The sequence below is a fragment of the Cynocephalus volans genome, chromosome 14, assembly GCF_027409185.1.
Source record: "Cynocephalus volans isolate mCynVol1 chromosome 14, mCynVol1.pri, whole genome shotgun sequence".
Lineage (NCBI taxonomy): Eukaryota > Metazoa > Chordata > Mammalia > Dermoptera > Cynocephalidae > Cynocephalus > Cynocephalus volans.
In genome coordinates, this window is record NC_084473.1 from 81,995,895 (window position 1) to 82,020,942 (window position 25,048).

General features: G+C 45.5%; 2 protein-coding genes across 3 annotated transcripts in view; one reads left to right on the plus strand and one right to left on the minus strand.

The window, feature by feature from the left end:
* Positions 1–5,616, minus strand: C14H2orf68 (chromosome 14 C2orf68 homolog). The gene is made up of 4 exons (XM_063078713.1): positions 5,437–5,616; positions 5,241–5,359; positions 4,292–4,443; positions 1–3,926 (listed from the first exon to the last, which is right to left on the minus strand). Exons 1-4 carry the CDS (start codon positions 5,541–5,543, stop codon positions 3,804–3,806), a joined length of 501 nt encoding a protein of 166 aa, XP_062934783.1. The 5' UTR covers positions 5,544–5,616; the 3' UTR covers positions 1–3,803.
* A 551-nt stretch (positions 5,617–6,167) lies between these two features.
* Positions 6,168–25,048, plus strand: part of USP39 (ubiquitin specific peptidase 39) — a 45,096-nt gene continuing 26,215 nt past the window's right edge. Inside the window, exons 1-7 of one of the 2 annotated variants that reach the window (XM_063077904.1) lie at positions 6,168–6,267; positions 8,727–8,796; positions 10,189–10,283; positions 14,484–14,620; positions 15,830–15,982; positions 20,632–20,857; positions 23,541–23,618. In XM_063077904.1, coding sequence (XP_062933974.1) covers positions 6,252–6,267; positions 8,727–8,796; positions 10,189–10,283; positions 14,484–14,620; positions 15,830–15,982; positions 20,632–20,857; positions 23,541–23,618 — 775 coding nt within the window. In that variant the 5' untranslated portion in view covers positions 6,168–6,251. Of the gene's footprint in view, positions 6,268–7,104; positions 7,425–8,726; positions 8,797–10,188; positions 10,284–14,483; positions 14,621–15,829; positions 15,983–20,631; positions 20,858–23,540; positions 23,619–25,048 lie in introns of those variants that run through there. The other variant, XM_063077903.1, reaches the window with a different exon arrangement.

Below are 25,048 nucleotides of genomic sequence, written 5' to 3' on the forward strand. Positions count from 1 at the left end.
TGCTGTAGAAATAGTTTATTGGTTAAATACTGTATTTGGATATTACCTTCCTTCTGGGATTTTCAAATAATTTGTACACTTCATTTTATTCATCTGTGTTACACAACAGAAACATAAGAAATGAGAAAATGGAAGAACGTATGGCTTTTTATACATTTACTCCACAGCACAACCAGTCCACTCAGTCTCTCATTCTGTTGGCTTTGAGAAGGCAGAGGAGTTTACTTGGTAGGTTTTCATTCTAGCTTCACTGTAACTCCTGGAGAAATTTGGGGTGGGTGCCTATGGCTTCTTGTTGGCCATCACGTTCTTCTGGGAAAGGACAGGAATTCAAGGAGGGAGTTTAAAATATTTCAAATAATTGTTAACATTCCATGGTGATTTTCCCAAAAGAAGGCTCAGAGGTAGGAAGGTAATCTGTCCCTATTCCTTTCTCTATACACAAAGGCCTCATTTAAATTTGTGAGCCAGTTGGGGATCCACTACCCTATCACTCACTATCCTGCCAAAAACACAGCAGGTTGGATAGTCACCACCCCAAAAGGGCTTCCTTCCCACCTGCATGGGCTAATATCTAATTGGCATTGACCCTCAGAGTGGACCATGGAGATAGAATGTCTCTTTCAGAGGCTCTTCCATGGGGAAAACACTTGTTATTGCCCATGTTGGGCCCACTGACTGGTCGGGCTCCAGAGGCTCCTACTCTCGCTTGGTACAAAGAGCTTTACATTCTTCTTTTCCCTTCTGGCATTATATTCTTCAAAGACTTTCATGCTTGCCAACTGGCTACAACTCAAGCTTTACTGTTTACTCTTGCATAGCCCAAAGCCCCTGCAAACCCAGCTTCCTTCCCTCAGTAACATTACACACAATGGCCCAAGAAACACAAAGCCTTAAAATCCAGGCTTAAGTTCAGTGAGGGAAGAACACTCCATATTAAATGGGCATGATATGCCTATCAAGAGGTATCAGATGTTATTAAAGATAGCCAAGAACATACCTAGTCAAATGAATATTATTGGTTCTGAAGCAGCCTGCTGGAAAGTTCCACTTAGTCCAATGCAGTAGCCACTGAACCACACAGCATGGGACAGTCCTTTTTGGGAAATCTCTAGAGCCTGTGGGAAATGCTCTGAAACATGTTCCTTGATGGTAAAGTACCGATTTTCCAAACAGGTGAAAAATGTCTAGAGGCAGGTCTAGTGAATAAACTGATAGTACCATCTTGGACCCCAATGCGGGGTGGGCAGTAAGCAAGAGGCTGAGCTACAAGGGCGTTAACTGGCTGAGGGCCATCCTCAGAGAGGGTTTTCAGGCATACCTAAAGAAACGGGAGCATCACCGCCAATAGGCCAGCTATGAAGGACAACTTTTCATTTAAGTACAAGGCTTAGTGATTTATACAGTCATACTGCATAAATTAGTAATTTTTCCTGGGTGGAAAATATATGCACTTGAAGCAAAGTGCCTCAATGAAAAAAAGTTTAAAAGCAAGGTATTTCCATCAGTCTCCTACCTGAGAGGACCTTTGTGAGGATTACAAGACAAACACATAGAAGAACACAACAGTTGCATACTAAACGCTTTCCTTCACACAAAACCAGAATGGAATCCGGTGCCATGCCCCTACACTCCTCTTCAGGTGTTCTTCCTAAGTTCTGTAATAAAACCAGGAAACAGGTGACCCAGCTGTAAGACAGACTCAAAAAGTATTTCCAGACTAAGAAGCCAAAGAGTTCCAGTGACATCCTATGTTGCAAGTCATAAGATCAGTCAGAGAGCTGGAAGATTAAAATCACTGGTCCTCTGACCTGCAAGAAGAATGGGTGGGGGTGGGGGTGGGGGCAGGTAGTTGGCAGATCCTCCCTGACTCAGAAGGCTTTGGAGAGTAGTTAACATTATAAGTTAAAGGCACTTCTAGTTCAGTTGCATAAGTAGAGGGCAAAGATGTTCTCCTTTGAAGGAACTGAGCCAGAACTGGCAAATTGGATCAGCTCCGTGGGTTTGGAGCACTCTGGTCCTTGGTCACCATCACAACTAAACCCTTCTAACTTACCCACCTCCTTCACTGTCCCAGCATCCTTCTGCACTGCAAGCTGTGGCTTGCTGTGTTTTAATGGCATAGTTGTAGTAGTTGCTGCACTCCATTTCTGAGGGGGCACAAACTAACAATACCTGTAAGAGAAAAGCTGCTGAGATGAAATAGCAGACTGATCTTGTGACCCTGAGGTGGAGAAAGCTCTGGGGCAGGCGGTTTTGGTTTTAGGAAGTCTCACTGATCATAGGCTCACTTAAACCCTATATTTCAAAGCACTGAGGTTAGGCTGATTTGCAGTGCCTCGAAAGTTCAATGTGCAGAATGTCTTGTGGACTTCAGACCTTAGCCTAACCCTGCATTAGAAAAAGTGTTTACTAGGGCCGGCCCTGTGGCGCACTTGGGCGAGTGCAGTGCTTGGGAGCGCAGCGGTGCTCCCGCCGTGGGTTTGGATCCTATATAGGAATGGCCTGTGCGCTCACTGGCTGAGCACAGTGCGGGCGACACCACGCCAAGGGTTGCGATCCCCTTACTGGTCACAAAAAGACAAAAAAAAAAAGAAAAAGTGTTTACTAGGTGATGGCAATGCTGTTCCTGGGGATTTTTGCTGTAAAGATCGGAGTTACATACTCTTGGGAGGTAGGAAGGAGAAAGCACAGGGCAGGGGAGGGGGCATAAGGCAGGCAAGAAGGGCTCATTTCACTCCCTCTGGGGTGTAGTTCAGGACTTTTCTTTTTTGCAGCTAAGGCTCCAATCAGGCAATTATTGCTAATGTTGAATTTCTCTTTGTATGTGTGTTTAAGACTGTTTAGTCACAACTTCAGTCAGTTCCAACCTTGTTTTGATAATTCCCTTTTAGTCTGGGCAGAGGACAGTCTGTTCACAGGTAAAAATGAGGTTAAAAGCTGGAATTCCACAGCCCTAGCCAAGGCAGGTTTTGCTACAAGAAATCCTTGCAGTTTAGCTCTGACATCGTCCTAGTTCTCCCACCTAGACAGTGCAAAACTGTGGAGCATGCTGGAAGCTTGAAAAAGGCATGGAAGGGGAGGGTGATATACTTGCAAGCAGGCTTCAAAAACTAAGCTCTCAGGGCTGGCTGGTTAGCTCAGTTGGTTACAGAGTGGTGTTATAACACCAAGGTCAAGGCCAGCTGCCAAAGAAACCAAAAAACCCCTGAAGGTCTCCCATTTTACTGGTATCGGAATTACTTGGAGAGCTGGTTAGAAAGGTAAATCCCCACAACCTCCTACCTCCAAAGTGTAGGACAGTTTGAGGTGCAGTCATGTTGGGGGAGAAGAACTGATGGATTACACCTGAGGCAAAAAGATTAGGGAAAGGCAAGAATAGAGAAACAGAGCTGAAATACAGGTCTAGGAAAACATAGAAGCACGAAAGAAAAGAACCATAAAATGACAAGCATGGCTCATGAAACTCAGTGAACAGCAGCAGCTAAGCATGTGATCTCAGTGAGAAAGCAGCTTCATAAACCCTTGCCCTCCCTGAAGTCTCTGCTTCCAGTACACCAGGTTAGCCAAATGAAAGTCTCAAAATGTTCCAGAATATTAGATTGGGAAAATGAGCTGACATACAAGAATGTCTGCAAGGTGGGCCAAGTATAGCCCGGTAAACACCCTTGTGGAAGCACCAGCTCTGGGGGGCTCAAGATCAGACAGACTGCTCCTGGCATCCCTAAAAGAGGGGTAAATTCCCCGGGCAGAAATCTTCTGAATACAGTGAATCCAGCCTGGAGGGAGCACCTTCAGCTTGGTCAGTGTCGGCTCTGGCGCTTTGCCATCTCCTCCTGGATGCGCAACTTGAGGGCCTCTCTCATGGGAGGATCCAGAGGCGTGTGTGCTGACACCTCCTCAATCACCCTTCTTGGGTCATCGTCCTACGTGGAGGAAGAGTCAGGAAGCTCAGGACCTGGCCTCTTCTGGAAAAGTGACCTGCCCTGTCCCTAAACACTCTCACTGAACTCCATTTGGTTCAAGGCTTCTTGCCAGTAGTTGTCATTTTCCAGATGTCCCCTGTAATAGTGCTTCTCAACTGGGCACCACAAGCCCTCCCTGTTCCCCCACTGAGAATTACTGTGTGATGGGAGTGAGTTGTGCTTGAAAACATCACCCAGCAGTCCTAGGCTCCCATGTAGAGCAGACACTTCCCACTGGCCCTGAGGAAAACAGTGGTTCAGGGTCTGGCAGTGATTTCTACCACAGCCCAGGACCTTCAGGCTGCAGCTGTTTCCACAAGGCGTACCTGATACACGATAACTGATGTGACCTCTCCACTGTCCGCCTCGTACTCTAAGCAGAAGAGCTGATGGCCAGAGGGCTCCAGCTCGGAGCCACCACTACTGCTACTTTCACCGGACTCCTTATAGTCTGGGTTGACTTGGCGGGTAGAGCCATCTGGAAGGATGAACCACAGTGAGAGGGAAGAGAAGGACGCCGCTGAAGCCCCTGCCCAGAGATGATGCAGGAAAACATACCGTAAAGGAAGCCCCAATCCTCTTATGGGTAGTGTGTGTGTGTGTGTGTGTGTGTGTGTAGTGTGCCATCAATCAGTTTTATGTACTTTTGTATCCCTGCTCTGGGGCCAGCATAGTGCTGTCACAAAGTAGGTACCCAACAGCACATTTGTTTAGCAAAAGCTAGTGAAAGGGTGGATAGAGCTCCGCATGGGTTCAAATCCAGGCTCTGCCATTTACTAAGATCTTAGGCAAGTTATTTAATGCTTCTGTGCGTTTCCCGACTGTGAGACAGAAATAATCATTCTCATCTTATAGATCTCTGTGAAGACTCAGTGAATACATAACATCTAAAAGCTCTTAGCTAGGACAAAGACCATTTACTGGATTCATTCCACACTATGTTCCGGTGGCTTATAGCTGTGCCAAGCTTTCTCCCTGCTAGGTAGCCGGAATAGTAAAATACGGTATGGTGGGGCAAACCGACAAACAACTTCTTGCCGGCTCCCGAGTCCCTTCTGTAACAGTGATGCTTAATGGGGGCCATGAGCCCTCCCAGTTCTCCGAGAGAATCACTGAGCGGATTTGGAAGCGTTGAGGTGGAGGCTCCGGGAAGGGACGAGGTAAGCTGAGCCTTGGGGGGTAAGAAAAGTTTTCTTCCACTACAGAGAAGGGGAGCGCGTTGCAGAAAGGAAGAGCGCGCGGGTTTGAGGAGGCAGGCTGGGCGGGCGGCCTCACCTCGGCGTCGCGGCAGGTAAACCTGCAGGTCGGGCTTGCGGGGCCGCGTCGGCGCGGGCGTGTGCCGCCTCCTCGCCTTCTCCTTGGCCGCCTGCTTCACCTTCTTGTCGTAGTCGTCCCTGCGGGGAGCCGAGCGGGAGTCAGGGACGGCCGGGCCAGGCCTGGACAGGGGTGACGGCGCGGGGCGGGGCGGTACCGGTCTATCTGGTTCCGACGGATATGGTGCACGAAGCCGTGGCTCATGTCCAGCCGACCACCAGGCTTGCAGCAGAGCCTCGGCCCGGGGTCCGGCGCCGCCTCCATCCGGAGCCCCACGTGCAGAGCCGCCGCCTCTCAACGGCCCCAACTGCCGTCCACCAGCCCGTAGTGGACCGGCGCCACCCCTCACTTGGCTTCCGGCCCCGCGTTCTGACTTCCGGCCCGAGAGAGCTAGGCCAGGCCGACCGTAGCCGCGCGCGGAGTTCATGGAAAGGGTGGGGAGGGTGTGGGGCTTCCACCTCCCGGGCGGGGCTTTTGTTTTTCTTTCTAACATCGTCAATAGGAAACAAGGATTTCGCCTTACAGCTGAGACATCAGAAAATCCAGAAAAATGCCAGTCACCCATTAACACCACTCAGCGCTGGGTGTGGAGGCTTCCTGTCTTTTGTGAGGGGGGGGAGATAGGATGCTGGGAAACCATCACCAGCCGCGTGACCTGGGCTGACTCTGTGGCGGCCGCCCCCGGCCGCACGGCTCCGCGAAGGGTCTCCCGGCCCAGCGCCCCAGCCCCGCCGGGGCCCGCGCTGCCCTTGGCCGGCCCGCCTCGGCGCCCACGGCAGCGAGGTCTTAGCTGTCTCTGCTGGAGCACCCAGAGTGATGGAGGGGTCTGAGCGTGCGTAATTTTCGAGTCATTAAAAAAAAAGGCAACTTTAGGAATTCATAATTAGAAGAGAAACACACCGTGGCACAACCACACTGCTGAGCAATCCAAAGGAACGAGCTGTCCATTCGCTCAACCGCAGGGATGATCGTATGAGTGAGAGGCCAGGTGAGAAAGTACACACCGTGTGATCTCATTTATGTAAAATCCTCAGTTGTACAGAAAGGGATTCCCTGAGGGCACGAGGACACTGAGGGCTGAACAGGTTTCTTCTCGTGATTGTGGTGATGGCTTGATGGATGTATAATACGTCAGAATTAAGCAAATGGCACACTTTAAACGTGCAGCTTATTGTATGTCAATTATACCACAATACGGCTATTCAAACAAACAAACAAGTTCGAGGCTGGCCCTGAAGTTAGAGCTTGCTTAGCTTCATGGTAAATCCGCCTCTGCAGGGCGTTTGCATTTTCCTGATACCAAGGACTTTCTTCTAAACGTGGGCTTCGGCTGGCCGGTTAGCTTAGTCGGTTAGAGTGTGGTATCGGTAACTTCAAAGTCCAGAGTTCAATCCAGGTACCGGCCAACTGCGAAAAAAAAAAAAAAAAGTGGCCTTAGATATTGCTGTATGATGGGATGATTTGGGGATGTCACCTAGTTTTTCTGTGGAGGGTCGTCCGTCACCGAAGCAAGAAGACTAGGGGAGGCGCCCTCCCGAATGTGGTTGCCGAGCACAAAGTATTGTGAAGAGATCTGGGCCCAAATGACAACTTCTTTTATTCAGATATTCAGAAAACTCCGTAGCCAGCAAAATGTGCCTGTCTCTTTAAGCTGGAAATGCTGGATACTGTGGCAGTAGGCCCAGAGAACGTTCTCAGGGTGCGCACGCAGCGGCGAGGGAACTACTAGACCATAAGTTTGCAATAGCGTGGTTTGTCCCCATTGGTGACTCGTAGACAGCCTCGGGCTCGATACCAGCTCCGCTCCTGATTGGCCGCGATAGTGCGCGCTTGAGCGTGCCTGGCGCCTGCGCTGGGCGACTCGGCCGGTGGTGGAGATGTCTGGCCGGTCCAAGCGAGAGTCTCGTGGTTCCACCCGCGGGAAGCGTGAGTCCGAGTCGCGAGGCAGCTCGGGTCGCGTTAAGCGGGAGCGAGATCGGGAGCGGGAGCCCGAGGCGGCGAGCTCCCGGAGCAGCCCAGTGCGCGTAAAGCGGGAGGTGGAGCCGGCGAGTGTGCGCGCGGCCCCGGCGCCAGTAGTCCCGGCGGTGCGGGTGAAGCGGGAGCGTGAGGCCGATGAGGACTCGGAGCCTGAGCGGGAGGTGCGAGGTGCGCGGGGCCGGGCCGGGTGCGATCTCCACCTTAGCTTGCCCCTTTTTTCTCTTTCTAACCTTCCGTGGCTTGCCTGCTTGCGAGTAGGGGGGAATCCAGACTCGACTGCTTTCTAATAAAGATAATGCTAGTCTTATTAATCGTAGTTGTGATATTCCTAACAACAACGATAGTAGTAATAGCAGCACTTTTCCTTTATCCAATGCCTAACGTGGGGCAGACTGTGCTAATTATTTTGCAGGTGTTAACCTCCTTCAGTTTTTACCAAACGACTTAAGTGTGGAATCATGCCGTAATTTTTGGAATTAATCTATTGAGTCGAGAGCTTAAGCTCTAGGCACTTGCACCAAAGCAGTGTGGTTATGTACCACTTCTTAAGGTGAATAGTGTTAGGAGACAATTCTCCATGGGTCTCTCGAGTTTCTGCACATACTGCAACCAGAGACTGACTGCCTTTACTACAGACTGTTTTGTCAAGGATGTTCGCATAGTGAACAGCCTTGGAAGACAGATGGTGTCCTCCTACAGAGCAAAGGAGAGGCAAGCTCACAACCCGTCATAAAAGATTCCGGTTCTCTAAGCTCAGGGTTTCTCTCGTGTGAAGCAACCCACTGTGAGCATGGGTTTTCTTCATGTTGCCTTGTGGGACTTGACATGGGGAACTGACATCAATGCTATACATTCTGGCTGCTGCTATTGCTGTAATAAACAGTCCTTTGTTTCAGACCCAGTAGTCGCGAGTCTTCTATCAGCATCCATGAAACTGTGGCAGGCTAACTTGTTAGTTTGCAAATAGGGTAAAATCTCAGACCCTTCACAGTCCTTGGCAAGTTGTAGATTGAAGAATGTACAAGCACACTCTCCTTAACTGTATTTGTGCATTACATTCAGTTTGTCTTAGTACCTGTGATATAATTCATGATATGCGATTTTTTTTTTTAATGGCTGGCTGGTACAGGGATTGAACCCTGGACCTTGGTGTTATCAGCACCATGCTCTAACCAACTGAGCTAACAGGCCAGTCTATCTCATGATATCTCTCATGCTTCATGAGATTTCTTTATGTAATGTGCAAATGAATCTTTTGTTGATTATGTGTGTACAAAATATATTCTCCTAGTTTGTGGCTTGTTCCATTATTGGACGTTTTTGGATGTGCCACCTGAAAAATAAGAGCTCATCTTATGTAGGAGCTCATTTTATGATTAGTTTTTCCCATTTTGATGTTTCTTTATTTGTACTGGTAGTTGGCCCTGAGTACAGGTTTCCCATTTTCAAATCATGTGATTTTCCTTTCAGCAAAGAATGGCCGTGTGGATTCTGAGGACCGGAGGAGCCGCCACTGCCCATACCTGGATACCATTAACAGGTCAGTAGGATAGAGATGCCAAGCATAGCAAAAGAACAGTGGAATCTATACAGAAAGTTCTTTGTTTGGTCGGTATAGTGAATAACACATTCACAAATTTTGCTCCTTTTAAAGTTTTCTGCCCAGAGAAGTGTGCTTCTTGCCAAATTTATTAGTCTTTGTCCTTCAGTTTCAAGTGGCAGAGTGCATGTTGTTGAAGTGTCAGAGCACATGTTGTTTAAGGATGGGTACATGCATAAAGAGCTTTTAGCTCATTTTGAATTTTTGTGTTGGAATAATGGGATACGTACTGTCTTTAAAATAACAGTGGCAAATTTAAGTATTTGTTGAGCACACACTATATACTAAGTACTATTCTAGGTGCCTGGGATTTAGCAGGAAAAAAAAACATAAAAATTGGTTTGAAAGCAGAGGTATTTACCTCATCATGGTATTTTCTGCTTCCCACATGGCATGTTAGAATGCTTTTCAGCATATATTTGAGGATATCCCTGTCTAATAGAACTTTCAGTAATAAAGGAATTGCTCTTTATAAGGGCTGTGCATTGTGGTAGGCACAAGCTACATGTGACTATTGAGCACTTTAAATGTAGCTTGTGCAACTGAGGAGTTGAATTTTAAATTTTATTTAATTTTTGTTATTATTATTTTTGGTGGCTGGCCAGTACCGGGATCTGAACTCTTGACCTTGGTGTTATCAGCACCACGCTGTCCCAAGTGAGCTAACTTTAATTATTTTAAACTCGATCATCTATAGCCATGTGTGGCTAGTGGCCCCTTTGTTAGACAGTGCAGCTCTATGGATCATTACCAATAATTAGAGTTAATATTTGAGAAGAAATCCTTTTACCACCTGTGGATTCAGCAGAAGTAAAGTTTTTTGTCCCTTACTTCCCATTACTCACCAGTACTCATCATTACTTTGTACTTGAATAAATAGATGTATTTGTAGGTATTCCCCAAAATTCTTTAGATTTCTCATTTATTTTTATGGACAAAAACACATTTTTCTTTTATAAAAGGATTTATTCACTCTTTATGTCTTCTTACCCCCAGAATGCTGTTGGGGCCCTGTTACTTTAGTCTTACTTGTAGCTTTCACTCCAGATATAGTGACTGCACTGGAAGATCCTCAAGGGGTTACAAATACTGTACTAACAAGAGAGAGGATCATTGGCATTGTTGGAGACACCTTGGCATTGCTCTGGGGCATGTTGGGTAAAGGTGAGGAATAATTAATGTTCTCCATGGTTAATATATGATTGTTGAATCATTCTCTGAAGGATGCTGTGTGACATTGTGCAACAGGAAGCCAACACACTGCTTCATTTGGGTGTCCTCCTGGACATCCATTCCTATTAATTGTTTTCTTTTTCTGTTTTCTCCTCTTAGGAGTGTGCTGGACTTTGACTTTGAGAAACTCTGTTCTATTTCCCTCTCACATATCAATGCATATGCCTGTCTGGTGTGTGGCAAGTACTTCCAGGGTAAGTAAATGATATGAATCATAAACTTGTTTTCGGAGATAGTCACAAGTCTCCTCCTGAGAGACTTTTTTTTTTTTAATTTAAAGGAAGTAAGCTGTCACCTCTAGCAGAGTGACAGAGACGCAAAAGATTATTTACAGCCCATGTATTCAGAGCAATGCGAAGCCCTAAGGGACTGTACCGAGGAAAACTCCTTCAAGAGAGGAGAGCCCAGGCACAGCTCTGAGTTAGGTTTTGCTTCAGTTTTTATTGTAAAGACAAGAAAGTTACAGAAGAAACACAGGTGGTTAATTAGTCATAGTGAAAACATAAACTGGCTACATGACAAATCTTCATTAAAGCATGTATAACTTAAAATAGTTCAAGAAATTTACCATCAAAAGGAGTCATAAAACTAAGTATGTTATGTGCAAAAAGAAACAATGAGATAATCAGCATAGCAGTGCTTAACTCCGCAAGAAACTCAAAGAAACAACTTAGGGCAAGACGTGGAACATCCCCCAAGCACTAACTAGCAGAATATCTGTGAAGATTTTAGCTTACATACTTTCCCAGCATCTACGTTTAGCTGCAGCAAGGGCAACTGCCCCCAGAGCAATCACTTTTTGCTGTGCTTTAATTCTCTTATCTACATGAAAGGCTTTAGTCCTGTGAAAGTTTTCTGGTCTTTCTTAATCTTAGCAATACTATGTGTTTTCCTAAAGGGTTGGGCTTTGGCCCCCTAAGCTAGAGGCTCTGGCCTCCTAGACTAAGGACTTTGGTCCTCTACACTACAGGACTTTGGTCCTTCTATGCTATAGGCTTTGGCCCTGTGAAATACATGTGTTTTATTTTTATCTCATTAATGTCAATATCCTCCACAGTAAGCTGTTCTCAAGAATCATGTCTAATATTTCCTGTCTTTGTTCCCAGGAAACTGGAATACTCTTAGAAAACAAATAGGTTCTCTGATTGGTCAGAACCTGAATACATGTGAAGGGGAGAAAGAATTAGTCTTGTGAAAGACTGTGATCTCAAAGACTCTAGGTTTCTGATGTTTTCTATCTTTATTTGAGAATTTTTTGCTCTAAGGACTTTTTTATTTTTTTCTGAAAATTTATTTCAATTTATTTATTTATTTATTTATTTATATTGTTATTTTTATTTATTGAATCAAAATTGATTATACATATTTTTGGGGTTGAATATTGAGATATGTTGATTAAATCAATATTACTAGCATATATATTGTTACAAATCGTAATTATTCTTTATGCCCCTTGTCCAACCTCTCCCCTCCCCCGTCTAATTGCCCTAGATTTCTTCTCTCCTGAAAGAATAACAGTTACTCTGTTAACTTGTTGCCTAGCTGATCTGTCCAATACTGAGAGATGTGATCAGGTCCCCCAATATTATCATAGAGTAGATGCTGCTTCTGTCACTCTGAAATGGGTTTTGTGGAAAGAGACATCCTCTTCTTTTCTTTGTCTCTGCTGGTGACTCTTCTTGTGTGAATGCACTCCAGTGGTTGGCATACCATCTGCGTGGTGGCTGTGGCATCTAGCCGCTTTTGCAGCAGCCATGGTTATTGTGGCTGTGGTGGGCCACCCACGTGGAGGTGCTGTTTTTGGCATGCTCCTTGGCACTGGCAGTATGCCTGGTTGTGGGGTGTGTTTGGTCCCCTTCTCCATGCCTCTGGTCCCTGGGCAGGCCCCAAGGCACTGGCGCCATGTGCCTGGTTGTGGGAGAGGGGTCCAGTCCCCTTCTCCATGTCCTGGGTCCCTGGGTGGGCCCCGAGGTACTGGTGCAGTGTGCCTGGTTGTGGAAGGAGGGTCTGGTCCCCTTCTCCATGCCTCGGGTACCCAGGTGGGCCCCGAGGTGCTGGCGTTTTGTGCTGGGAGGAGGGTCCAGGCCCTTTCTGCATGCCTCTGGGCCGGGCAGGCCCCGAGGTACTGGCACGGTGTCCCTGGTTGTGGGAAAGAGGTCCAGTCCCCTTCTCCTTGCCTCGGGTCCCTGGGCAGGCCCTGAGGTACTGGTGCAGTGTGCCTGGTTATGGGAGAGAGGTCCAGTCCCCCTCTCTATGCCCCAGGTCCCTGGGTGGGCCCCAAGGTGCTGGCATGGTGTGCCTGGTTGTGGGAGAGAGTTCCAGTCCCCTTCTCCATGCCTCGGTTCCCCAGGCAGGCCCTGAAGCACTGGCTCAGTGTGCCTGGTTGTGGGAGAGAGGTCCATTCCCCTTCTCCTTGCCTTGGGTCCCCAGGCAGGCCCCAACGTGCTGGCGTGGTGTGCCTAGTTGTGGGAGGGGGGTCCAGTCCCCTTCTCCATGTCTTGGGTCCCTGTGCGGGCCCTGAAGGTCTGGCGCGGTGTGCCTGGTTGTGGGAGAGGACCATTCCCCTTCTCCTTGCCCCAGGTCTCTGGGTGGGCTCTGAGGTGCTGGCGTGTTGTGCCTGGTTGTGGGAGAGAGGTCCAGTCCCCTTCTCCATACCCTGGGTCCCTGGGTGGGCACCGAGGTGCTGGCATGTTGTGCCTGGTTGTGGGAGGGTGGTCTGGTCCCCAACTCCATACCCTGGGTTCCTGGGTGAGCCCCAAGGCACTGGCTCAGTGTGCCTGGTTGTGGGAGAGAGGTCCGGTCCCCTTCTCCTTGCCTCAGGTCCCTGGGCAGGCCCCAAGGTGCTGGCGTGGTGTGCCTGGTTGTAGGAGGGGGGTCCAGTCCCCTTCTCCATGCTTCAGGTCCCCAGGCTGGCCCCGAGGTACTGGTGCAGTTTGCCTGGAAGTGGGAGTGGGGTCCAGTCCCCAGAATCAAGCCTCCAGTTCCCAGGCAGGCCCCAAGGTGCTGGTGGTGTGCCTGGGCCAGAACTGATTTTTTGTCCTTTGCTTCTAACAGGGGAGAACTTCCCGTGGGACCAGTACTTGAGCTGTGTGGTTGTTTAAATAGCTACTTTGCTGCTGTTTCCCTAGGAAAGGCTTTTTGTGCAGCTCGGGGTTTAATGGTTGACCTTATAGGTACTTCCGGCTCTCCAGAGACCCGGTGGATCTATGTTCTGTAGAATCTCTGATCTGGGCCTGAGGTTTTTCATCGAACTGCACCCCATGCAGTTCTGCATTCCTGGCCAGTCTCCTCTGAGTGGTCCTGTGCTGGTTGGGGGGAAGATCAGCTGTCCTTGCTGTGTCCCAGTGTTCCCCTGGTGGGCCTTTCTCCCCCACCGCCCATGCACCAAACACTTCCCATGGGACGGGCTCTGCGCTGGTCCCTTGCGATGACTCGCCAGCCTCTGAGTGGCTCCCTTTTTTCAGCTGTTCTGGCTCCTCGCTCCTGCCTGGGTCCATGGGAATCCTATTAGTGGTTTTGCTGTCCTGGCGGCCGCCAAGGCCCTCTTCTCTCCTGCTGTCTCCAAGTAACTCCATCTGAAGGGCACAGCTGCGGCTTCTGCCGGCTCCTGCTCCATGCGCTCAGCAGCTCGAGCCTTAAAGCAGCTGTGGCCCAAAATGCTGAGAGCAGCTTTTTCTTTCTCTCGTCATAGTTTCTCCCGCCTTCATGAACTCCGTAGGTCTCTCCTCTTCCCTTGAGCTCCAGCGGCCCTGGCTTGGTTGATGTTACATTTTTAAAGTTGTAAATTTGGTTTATTTGTGGGAGAGAGTGGTGCTGAGGTCTGTCTATTCCCGATAGTCCTAATTTCTGATACAAGGGTACTTCAAAAAGTTTGTGGAGGGCTGGCCCATGGCTCACTCGGGAGAGTGCGGTGCTGATAACACCAAGGCTACGGGTTTAGATACTGTATAGGGATGGCCGGTTAGCTCACTGGGTAAGCGTTGTGCTGACAACACCAAGCCAAGTATTAAGATCCCCTTACTGGTCATCTTCAAAAAAAAAAAAAAGTTTGTGGAAAAATAGAATTGAAAGGTAATATGAATGTTTCCATGAACTTTTTGGAGTACCTTCATATATATGAAACTAGCATATATATATATATAAAAAATATTGAAACTAGTTTTCCCAACCAATGTCTTATGCCATCTAGGGAATGAAGTAACTAATGTGCTATTCTTTCTTGCTAATTTTTGTGATGAGAGAAGTTCATGTGGGAGATTCATTTTATGGATGTCGTAATACTTTGTTTTGCTGATACAACATGTTCCAGTACAAAGTAATGGAAGCAAAGCAAACCTAATGTGTGCCTTTCTAGGATCTGCCCTTCTCTTATAGCCTTTCACCATTCCCTGCAGGCCGAGGTTTGAAGTCTCATGCCTACATTCATAGTGTCCAGTTTAGCCATCATGTCTTCCTCAACCTCCACACCCTCAAGTTTTACTGCCTTCCAGACAACTATGAGATCATCGATTCCTCGCTGGAGGATATCACGGTTTGTGTCTGGGAGGGCTTGTTTGGGGCTAATGCTTTTGTGAGTCATCCTAGGGCTCCCAGGAACTGTCCCTTTGGGCTTAGAGAGGCTTCTTTCCCTTTGGGAGGAACCAGGGAAATTGGCTAAGGAGGTCAGAATTCATAATTGCAGCCTGTGATCTGCAATATAGCTATAATTTCTCTTTTACCATCAAGGGCTAGGACTGAAGAAATATTGCTCCTTTCTAATAGGAGTTAAAGTGCATTTGTGAAATAAATCATCCCTCCACACTTTGGAGTAGGGATGTGAATTGGGCCTGGCATGGGAGAGTGGATTCCAAGCTCCATAACAGCTCCTGGCTACTTTTGACATGTGATGTAGCCAGAATGGCCAGCATGTCCCATCCTGTGGGCTCCAGTTTGTGCCTTGTGCCAAGAGACACTCACTGTATTTACATGGAAAGCATGGGAAGTCCTTTTGGGCTTTATTAGTGCTGGACTGTTTATTATTTTCCTTTTCAGCAAGTGGTGCATATTTATGGTGCTGAGTGCTCTGTTTATTTTTTAAGGAAAGCTTGGTGTTCAGAGTCTTTGAAATATTGCTTATGCTATTTTTAAAGCTTTTACAGGCCTATTAATAATTGAGGTTAAAATAGTTATGGACAGTATTTACTGAGTGAGAAACTGGAATAAATCCAAAGTTTCAAAGTGAGTTCATGATGACCTCTGTCCAGACAGTGACATAATGACTTTTGCAATTCTGTGACTGGGAAGATTCTGATCCTGCCCCTCCAGTCCCAGGGAGTTATGGAGATCCTCAGTCCCACCCAGAGGGGAGGAGGCTCTCCTGCTCCTGAGCTAGGTACATGTGCTGCTCTAGCTGAAGTAGCTTCTGACACTCAGACTCCTGCTCCCTTCAGAGACTTGAGTATCCTACAGTTTCTGGTAGTCATTCATCATGGAGCTGACCAGACCTGAGGTCTGAAGAAGGATCTGAAGTTCATTGATTTTGGATTAAACACAGAGATCCTCTTGTAAATTAGCAGTGTGGCCCAAGATCTGCCCCACGTTACTTTGGTCTTTATACCTATTGATAGGGGGTGTTTTGGGGTGTGTGGTGGGATGTTGACTGAAGTGTTTTTGGTTTTTGGCAGAAATTGCTGTTCCAGACATATCTTATGAGCTCTGTTTATAACTCTAAAGCACCTTAGAATTTTCTTTTACTTTGCAGTATGTGTTGAAGCCCACTTTCACAAAGCAGCAAATTGGAAACTTGGACAAGCAAGCTAAATTGTCACGGGCATATGATGGTACTACTTACCTGCCGGGTATCGTGGGACTGAATAACATAAAGGCCAATGACTATGCCAACGCTGTCCTTCAGGTAGGATCAAGACAGGAACACTGGGGAGCAGAGGATAGCCTGCAAACAAGTGTTAGCCAAGAAATTACTGCCATTCCCCAACTGGTAGATAAAATTTAAAGAAAGAGTATAGTCATATGGTCCCCATACACTGAGTCCTGCTGAGGAGTGTACTTGAGTATTCTGCAGCAAGCAGAACATTCTTATGTCTGCTCAAGGAGCTACTGTCAAATGGTGAGACTTTTTCCAGCCTCTGGGCTTATGGCCTCTGGAGCTTCCAGAGAATGATGGATAGAGTCTGTGTTGCCTGGCAATATCGAATAAGAAACATGGTAGATACATTTTCTTTTTTAATGGCATAGCTATTCCTTGTGCTAGCTATCTGCTGTCTTATTCCTCTCCCTGTGCTTATATCCTGAATGGGAAAGGCAGAAAGCCTAAGTTGTCTTATACTTAATTAAAAGCTTTTTAAAAAAAATTACATCAGTAATATGTGCACATTATAGAAATGTTAGTAAGAAATTAGAAAATGTTGGTAAGCATAAGTAAGAAAACAGTAATTCCACTTGACCAAGAAGAAAATTGATTTAAAAAAATTACAAACATGGGGTCCGGCCTGTGGCTCACTCAGGAGAATGTGGTGCTGATAACACCAAGGCCATGGGTTCGGATCCCGTATAGGGATGGCCAGTTCGCTCACTGGGTGAGTGTGGTGCTGACAACACCAAGTCAAGGGTTAAGATCCCTTTACCCGTCATCTTTAAAAAAAAAAAAAAAAAAATTACAAACATAAATACAGGCTTATTGGAGGGAAATATATAAATTATAAAATGGAGAATTTATTCCTTTCCTTCCCTAATATGCTGTCCTGGGGTAGTTAACAGTATATATTTAGTGTTCAGACCTTTTTTCTAAATTTTTACACACACATACATAATATTCTATGGCAACATCATGATTTAGTTTGCCATTCCCCAATTGATAGATAAAATTTAACTAATCTCATATTTTTTTCCCCTATTACCAGTGCTGTAGTGTGTCTTTCCATATATAGTCTTTCATTTCTATGACACGGTTATATTTTGTTGTATTTATTTCCTGTGCTTTTAAAATATATGTAGTTATTTTAAAGTAACCTAGTATATATATGTATTTCTATATGTGGTTAACTTAAAGGTATATTATGAAATCAATAAATATTCTGCAGCATTCTTAATGATTGCATATTATTCCATTTTACTGATGAATTATAATTTATGTAGCCATCAATCATTCTAGTATTAATGCATCTGAAGCCTATATTCTAGGCTGTAGGGTTTGTAGCAACTGACAAACCCACCAGCAACATAAAAGAGTGTTTTTTCATCTTGCATTGTCACTGTTAACATTGAAAAAAATTTTTTTTGATCTTGATAGGTATCTCCATTTTAACTTACATTTTTTGGATCACTTCTAAAGTTGATTATTTATATTTTTTTCCGTGAGTCGTTGGGCCTTATGTGCTCATTTTCCTATCAGTAGTTCATCTCATTGACCTTTAAGAAATATGAATGAAGATATTATTAGTTGTATATGTTGCAGAAGTTTTCTCCCACCTCTAAATTGGCTTTTAAACATTTAAAAATGATATTTTTGCCATAAAAAAGTGGGTAAAACATTGTAAAGGCATATTTATTATTTTTTTTTGTTAATATTATTCTTTTGCATTCTAGGATGTTGCTGAGTAGTTGGGAGAGACGGGGAGAGGGGAAAGGGGAAGGAAATGGGATGGAAGGAGGAGGGGCAGGATTGAGACCTGTGGCACCCCCCTCATTCCTACAAGGGAGACTGGGGGGCTTCCAGTGGTGGCTTGGTTATTGCCAGGCTTGGTACAGATGTCAGGGGGGTGTGGCAAAAGCCCTCACCACCCATCATCCCAGCTCAGGAACCCAGGGCCCTTATTGCTGCGGCTTGGTGGTCATCATTGGGCTAGCGGCATGTGTCGGGGGAACGTGGCCGAGGCCCTTGTCCCCCACCTTTGGGACTGGTTGCAGGTGCCAGGTGCCATGGCTGAGGCCACCAGCCCTTCCCCCTTTCGGGCTTGGTGGCGCAGGGGACTTCTGCTCCTTCTAGGTGTTATAGGTGTTCTTTGGTGAAATGTGACCTTTACTAACTTTATTTCTGGTTGTGGGTACTTTGTTTTTTCTTTCAGTTCTGTGTTGGGTTATTTGCTGTTCCCACCACTGAAACTCTGCGCTGGAACTAATTTGTTGTCCTTTGCTTATTTCTAAAATGGGAGAACTTCTTGTGGGGACCAGTACTTGAGCTGTGTGGTTGAGCTATATTGCTGCTTTGTTGCTGATTTCGTAGGGAAGGCTTTTTGTGCAGTTCAGGTTTTAATGGTTGACTTTATAGGTATTTCTGGGTCTGGTGAGATCCGGTGCACCTGGGTTGTGTAGAAACTCTGGTCTGGACCTGAGTCTTTTCATTAAACTGCACCTCATGCAATTCTATATTCCTGAACCAGTCTCCCATGAGTGGTTCTGCGCTGGTTGGGGTGCAGATCAGCTGTCCTTGCTGTGCCCCAGTGCTTTCCCGGTGGGCTCATCTCCCCCACCACCTGTGCTGCAAACACTTCCCATGGGACGGGCTGTGCTTTGGTCCCTTGTGATGACTCACTGGCCTCTGAGTGGCTCCTTTTTTTCAGTTGTTGTGGTTCCTCATTCCTATGTGGGTCCACAGGAACTCTATTAGTGGTCTTGCTGGCCTGGGGCCCACCAAGGCCTTTTTCTCCCCTGCTGCCTCCAAGCAACTCCATTCAAAGGGCACAGCTATGGCTTTTGCCAGCTCCTGCTCTGTGTGCTCAGCAGCTCCAGCCTGGAAGCGGCTGGGGCTTGAAATGGTGAGAGCGGTTTTTTCTTTCTTTCATTGTGGCTTCTCCTGCCTTCATGCACTCCATAGGTCTCTCCTCTTCCCCTGAGCTCTAGTGGCCCCAGCTTGGCTGTCGTTGCTTTTTTAATAGTTGTAAATTGGTTGATTTGTGGGAGAGAGTGATTCTGGGGACCATCTATTCCACCATCTTGACTGGAAGTAGGTCCCATATCTGTTAGATTTGATGTCTGCTCTTGCTGTTATGCCTAGTCCCTGGAAAGGTCAAATTCTTAGGTGCAGAGAGACTTGAGACTTTTCCTCTTATAGCCTCTCATGGCTTTGTGAAAACTATTATAGGATGGACAGACAGGATTTGGACATGGTCAGGGTAGTTAATGTTGGCGGTCTGATGAATTTTAGTTCTCTTTATAGGAAGGTTTCTTTTATATGTATATATATATATATTTTTTTTTTTTTAAAAGATGACTAGTAAGGGGATCTTAACCCTTGACTTGGTGTTGTCAGTACCACGCTCAGCCATTGAGCTAACCAGCCATCCCTATATGGGATCTGAACCCGTGGCCTTGGTGTTATCAGCACCACACTCTCCCGAGTGAGCCACGGGCTGGCCCCAAGGTCTCTTATTTATAAAAGTAAATTGATGAGCAAACCCTGTCTGATGATGTTTCCACTGAAATAGGGTTGAATGGACTAGGTAGTCTCTCTGGACGCTGGGTAATTCCTCTCAAGATGCCTACTGTTATTTGTATTGTTGCTGAAGCCAGAGAACAACCTCTCTCGACAGATGGATAACAGATAACAGATGGATAATCTTTATCAGTATTCTTCTCTTTTTGAGAGTAACTCTCTTTTTTAGTAATTATTCTCCAAGTAGGAAGTCCATGTTTCTTTAGCTGAAATAAGCTTGTAGGGGCTTTCCTAATTATGGTTATGGTGCTCTCTGTGTCTTGAGTTGTCTTCTCCTGAGATGCCTGGACTTCTTGTATTTAACAGAAACCCTTCTATCTTAACTTTCTAAATGGATTAGCTTGCCAAAGAAATGTGTTCATGGTAAGCACTGTATTGGTGAGGATTCATGAACCCATTAGGAAGAATCTGTAGGAACACTGTACTTTTATTTAGGATCTGTTGCATGGCACCCATCCCAGTTTTATAGCTCAGAATAATGGGAATATGTTTCTTCCTGAAGCTGATATGGCTAGTTTTTATCTTTTTGCTTAATGAAGTCAAATTTATTTTTTGTTCCCCTGGACTTTTGATCATTTTGCATCATAACAGAGTACATTTACTTTTATATGCAATTTTATGGTTTTACTATAAGAAAACACCAAATTTTATTAAGGTGATTTTTATATTATTTTAGTTGGAGTTGAGAGATGGGGGAACTATGTTCCTCACGTAGTTATCTCAGCCCCAACTAAAATGGATGATGAAGAAACAGTATTTGGGTTTCTAGCCTTCATTACTTTATGAATTTAAATATTATCACAGGCGTAATTAGAGTAAAAAAGGAGATTACTAAATATGTTGGTCAGTGGATAGGGATTTGAATTCTTTTTTTAAAAACTCCTTTGTGATATATATATCAGCAAAGTGTCTCCAGAATTGTACTTCATATGAAACTCAATATGAAGGATATTTCTATAATGTGAGCTATGGTAAGATTCTCCTAGGGTCCATTTACTTCTGACTCTGTAAGGCCATCACAGGCGGGTTCAATTAGAACTACAGTTGGAAGAGCTTGTCTCTAAGTAGTCCTGCAAAGGACTTTTGGATTAACTGAAGTGTTTGATTTCCAGGCTCTGTCTAATGTTCCTCCTCTCCGGAACTACTTCTTGGAAGAAGACAATTATAAGAACATCAAGCGTCCCCCGGGGGATATCATGTTTTTGTTGGTCCAGCGTTTTGGAGAGCTGATGAGAAAACTCTGGAACCCTCGTAATTTCAAGGCACATGTCTCTCCCCATGAGATGCTTCAGGCAGTTGTCCTTTGCAGCAAGAAGACTTTTCAGATCACCAAACAAGGTAAGGAACAAATCATTTGTGTTTCTCTGACTAGAGGACAACAAAACTAGTTTGACGAACAAGTTTATTTCTACTTTGCAGTGAATCTTGATAGTAGCCAGAAGTGAGTGTCCAGTAAGTAGCATGGTGAAGTTCCTCACTTCTCTGTGGTCAGTCTGCCTTGTTCAGAGTCCCAAGAAATTCCAGCTGAGTAGAAAGTCTGTCTTATTTGGTGAACTAAACTGTATGGCTTAAGGGAAAACTAGGAGGCTGGGAAAGGCACCAGCCCTTATGAAGTATCCACCACCTGTGCTTCTCATTTTGCCATGTCCCACACACACCAGCGTATTCTGAACTGTTTTGGCCATTTTCATCTCTCCAAACCAATGTGTTATTGCCTTGTGAGTAAAGTGGACACTGTAACTCTTCGTACCTGGATCTCACATGGTATCCTCTAGCATCCACTTCAGTCTATTCAGCATTCATTCATGGTGCTAGGGTTTGGAGCTGTGGGGATAAAAAACATGACTTTTCTCTTTCAGGAGCTCCCAGTGCAGTGGGGAAGATAGTTATGTAAAAAGGTAATCACAGGGTCTTATGTGCTGTGATAGAGGATGCAGGGTATGCGATGGGAGGGAGCACGGAGCAAGGACCCCTAGTTGAACATGTGGGAGGTAGGTCAGAGGTCAGAATGGAGGAAGAGATCCCTGAGTTTTAGGTAGAGGAGGAGGAGCAAGGTTGGAGGTGGATATTCCAGTTAGAGAGGACACTGGGCAGAAGCATGGAGGTGCCTGGCACAGATGGAGGCTGCAGGTAGCTGGACCCTTGGATTCCAGGGATCAGTAGAGAGCTGAGGTTGAGGTGGGAGGGAGGAACTAGACTGCCCAGTTTATATGCCACTGTTAGGAGCCTGGATTGTATCCTGATGACAGTGGGAGTCATGAAGGCTTTTAAGCAAAGGTGTAACGTCAGATTTATGTTTTAAAAACATTATTCTGGCTGAGGAGTGACTTAGAGGGGAAGTTCAGTAGTAGCTTTAAGAGTGGCTTTTAAGAGTTTTTTGAGGAAAGGAGAAGTAAAGGAGAATCAAAGTAGGTAAGGGACTCTTGGGGTTTTAGGGTAGTAGGAAATAAATACTTTGGGATGGATAATATATATTAACCTGAAGCCCCATGTTTTATCCCCAAATAAGTAGCAGCTATTAAGATATTTGAACATGGCTTTTGATGGTGTTTGGTAGTTTGCAACATAGTCAGTAAAATTTTAATCTGAGTACCACAACCTTCTGAACAGGTGACAGCCAAGTTGTGTGCTGTGTAGGACCACTGAATTCCCAACCATTAGGATGGCTAGTGTGTTTTTTGTTTATAGGGACATTTTTGTTTCCGGCCAACTCTCTTGAGGTCCCAAGTTCTTATGTTAAGGCTGCATCAAAGTATGAAAGATTTGCAAGAATGATTGTTTTGTGAGCCGTGAGTGGATGGGTCAGTGTCAGCATTCACAGTGCTCCAGAGATGACTCCTGGCCTGAAGGTGGATATTGGGGCCTCTCCACTTTTGACAGCATTGGGAAGATAAGGCATAATTGGTGGTAGAGTTGCAGAAAAATCAGAGTACCCTAATAATTAACTTACTCAGTTTCTCTTGTTATAGCCACTGGTGGGTATAGGAGTTATGTTGTCACGTAAACACAGTTTCCTCACAGTTTATTCGTTGCCTAGTATTTTTTTTTTATTATTATTTATTTATTTATTTTTATTTTTAAAAAAGATGACTGGTAAGGGGATCTTAACCCTTGGCTTGGTGTTGTCAGCACCACGCTCAGCCAGGGAGTGAACCGGCCATCCCTATATAGGATCGGAACCCGTGGCCTTGGTGTTATGAGCACCACACTCTCCCAAGTGAGCCACGGGCTGGTCCTTGTTGCCTAGTGTTTAGACCTGTGAAGAGGTTCTTACTGGGATAGTTCTTTGTTGTCACATAAAAGCATTCTGTGTGAAGGGAATTAAAGGAAAGTCAATCTATGGAGTTGTCCGAGGTCTTTGGGATTAGGGAAATGAAGTTAAGGAAGACACATTACAGTCTTTGAGATTATAACTGGATAAGCAAGCAAAGAGGAAGTAAATAGAAACAAATCTCATTTGGTGAGGAAGTAGCCATTGTCCCAGAAATATCTGGGTGGCAGGCTCCTTAGACACCTTAAGAGCACTCTTTAAGACACTCCTTATTCCTCATGGATCAGGAATATTACCCATGTGCTCATTCCAAGAACGCCTGTTCTAGGTGCCTCTAGATGTCTTGTCAGTCCTGGTGCTAAGAAAAGTTGCCTTCCTGCAGGACAGGAATCTTTGTAAGCTGGAGAAGGGAAGAAGGAAGTCTGAGTTTACTCTGGAGTAGTGGATATTCAAATGTCATTATTTTTGTTTTGATTGTCACTGGATGATGAGATACCAGTTTGGGTTAGAGATGATAATTGAAGGCCCTGATATGGGTCAGAGGGTCTAGGGAAAGGAGAAAGATTGGAAGAGTAAGAGCTTGATCTTGAGGAGTCAATAGCCAGATAGAGCAGGATGCACTGGGGAGGGGACGTGTGGTCAGAGGGAAAGGAAGAAAAGCAGTAATGTGGAGTCAAGCCGGCCAGTGCACGGTTCCGGTTACTCCAGTGCCTCCCAGCTTCAATGTGTTTCATCCTTCCTTTTTTCCAGGGGATGGAGTCGACTTTCTGTCTTGGTTTCTGAATGCTCTGCACTCAGCTCTGGGGGGCACAAAGAAGAAGAAAAAGAGTAAGTCATGTTACTTGTGAAAAGGAACTCTTTTTTGTTTGTTCTCTTTAAAAACTTTGCAACTTTCCATCCTTTTGTTCTTAACTGTTTATCTTTTTATGGGGGAGGGAGGTAGTATCTATTGCGTAGATAAGCTAAATTTTTTTCCTGAATAGGCCTCCTCCATATTTTCATGTTGTTAGATGGTTATAGTCCCAATGGTATTTTTAATAAGCTGGAATGGATACAATTGGCCCCTTGAAATCCTGACCCAGTTTCAAACCGAGGGGCTGGGTAGCATGTTGTAGACTCCTACTCTCCTGCTAATGCAAGAGTTTATGTGAGGAGGACTCACTGGGTGGTTTGCCTGGCTTGTAAGTTGAAGGTTAATGCAGACAAAGCTAGTTCCTCACCCCGAGTCTATACTTGGAGGAGTGAGGCTGGCCTCCTACACAGTCTCAGACTTGTAGTCCCTCTGTCCCTCAGCAACCATATTGCTTAACAATATTTAGATGTTTTTCATGAGGGCCAATTGTAACTATTAGCTTATAGGCTGCAGAGCTAGGTCAGTCATTTTGGAGACCTAATGGAGTTTTCTTGTCTTCTTTCTGTGTTCTGATGGCCTTGATGTGAGGTTGTGGCCTGGTGCTCTTCCCACTAGATAGCCTTGACCCCTCTACTAGGTGTCTTCAGCCTGTGATCACCTTCTGACTTCTCTAACTTATGTCCTAGCAGGATTTTATTATTTATTTATTTTTTTTTTAAATTTTATTTTGTCGATATACAATGTGGTTGATTATTGTGGTCCATTACTGAAACCTCCCTCCCTCTTCCCTCTCCTCCCTCCTCCCTCTCCTCCCTCCCACCCAACGACGTCCTTTCTGTATGCTTGTCGTGTCAACTTCAAGGAATTGTAATTGTTGTGTCTTCTCCCCCCCAGTTTTGTGTGTGTGTGTGTGAATTTATTTATTTATTTTTAGCTCCCACCAATAAGTGAGAACATGTGGTATTTCTCTTTCTGTGCCTGACTCGTTTCACTTAATATAATTCTCTCAAGGTCCATCCATGTTGTTGCAAATGGCAGTATTTCATTCATTTTTATAGCTGAGTAGTATTCCATTGTGTAGATGTACCACATTTTCCGTATCCACTCATCTGATGATGGACATTTGGGCTGGTTCCAACTCTTGGCTATTGTAAAGTGTACTGCGATGAACATGGGGGAACAGGTATACCTTTGACTTGATGATTTCCATTCCTCTGGGTATATTCCCAACAGTGGGATAGCTGGGTCATATGGTAGATCTATCTGCAATTGTTTGAGGAACCTCCATACCATTTTCCATAGAGGCTGCACCATTTTGCACTCCCACCAACAATGTATGAGAGTTCCTTTTTCTCCGCAACCTCGCCAGCATTTATCGTTCAGAGTCTTTTGGGTTTTAGCCATC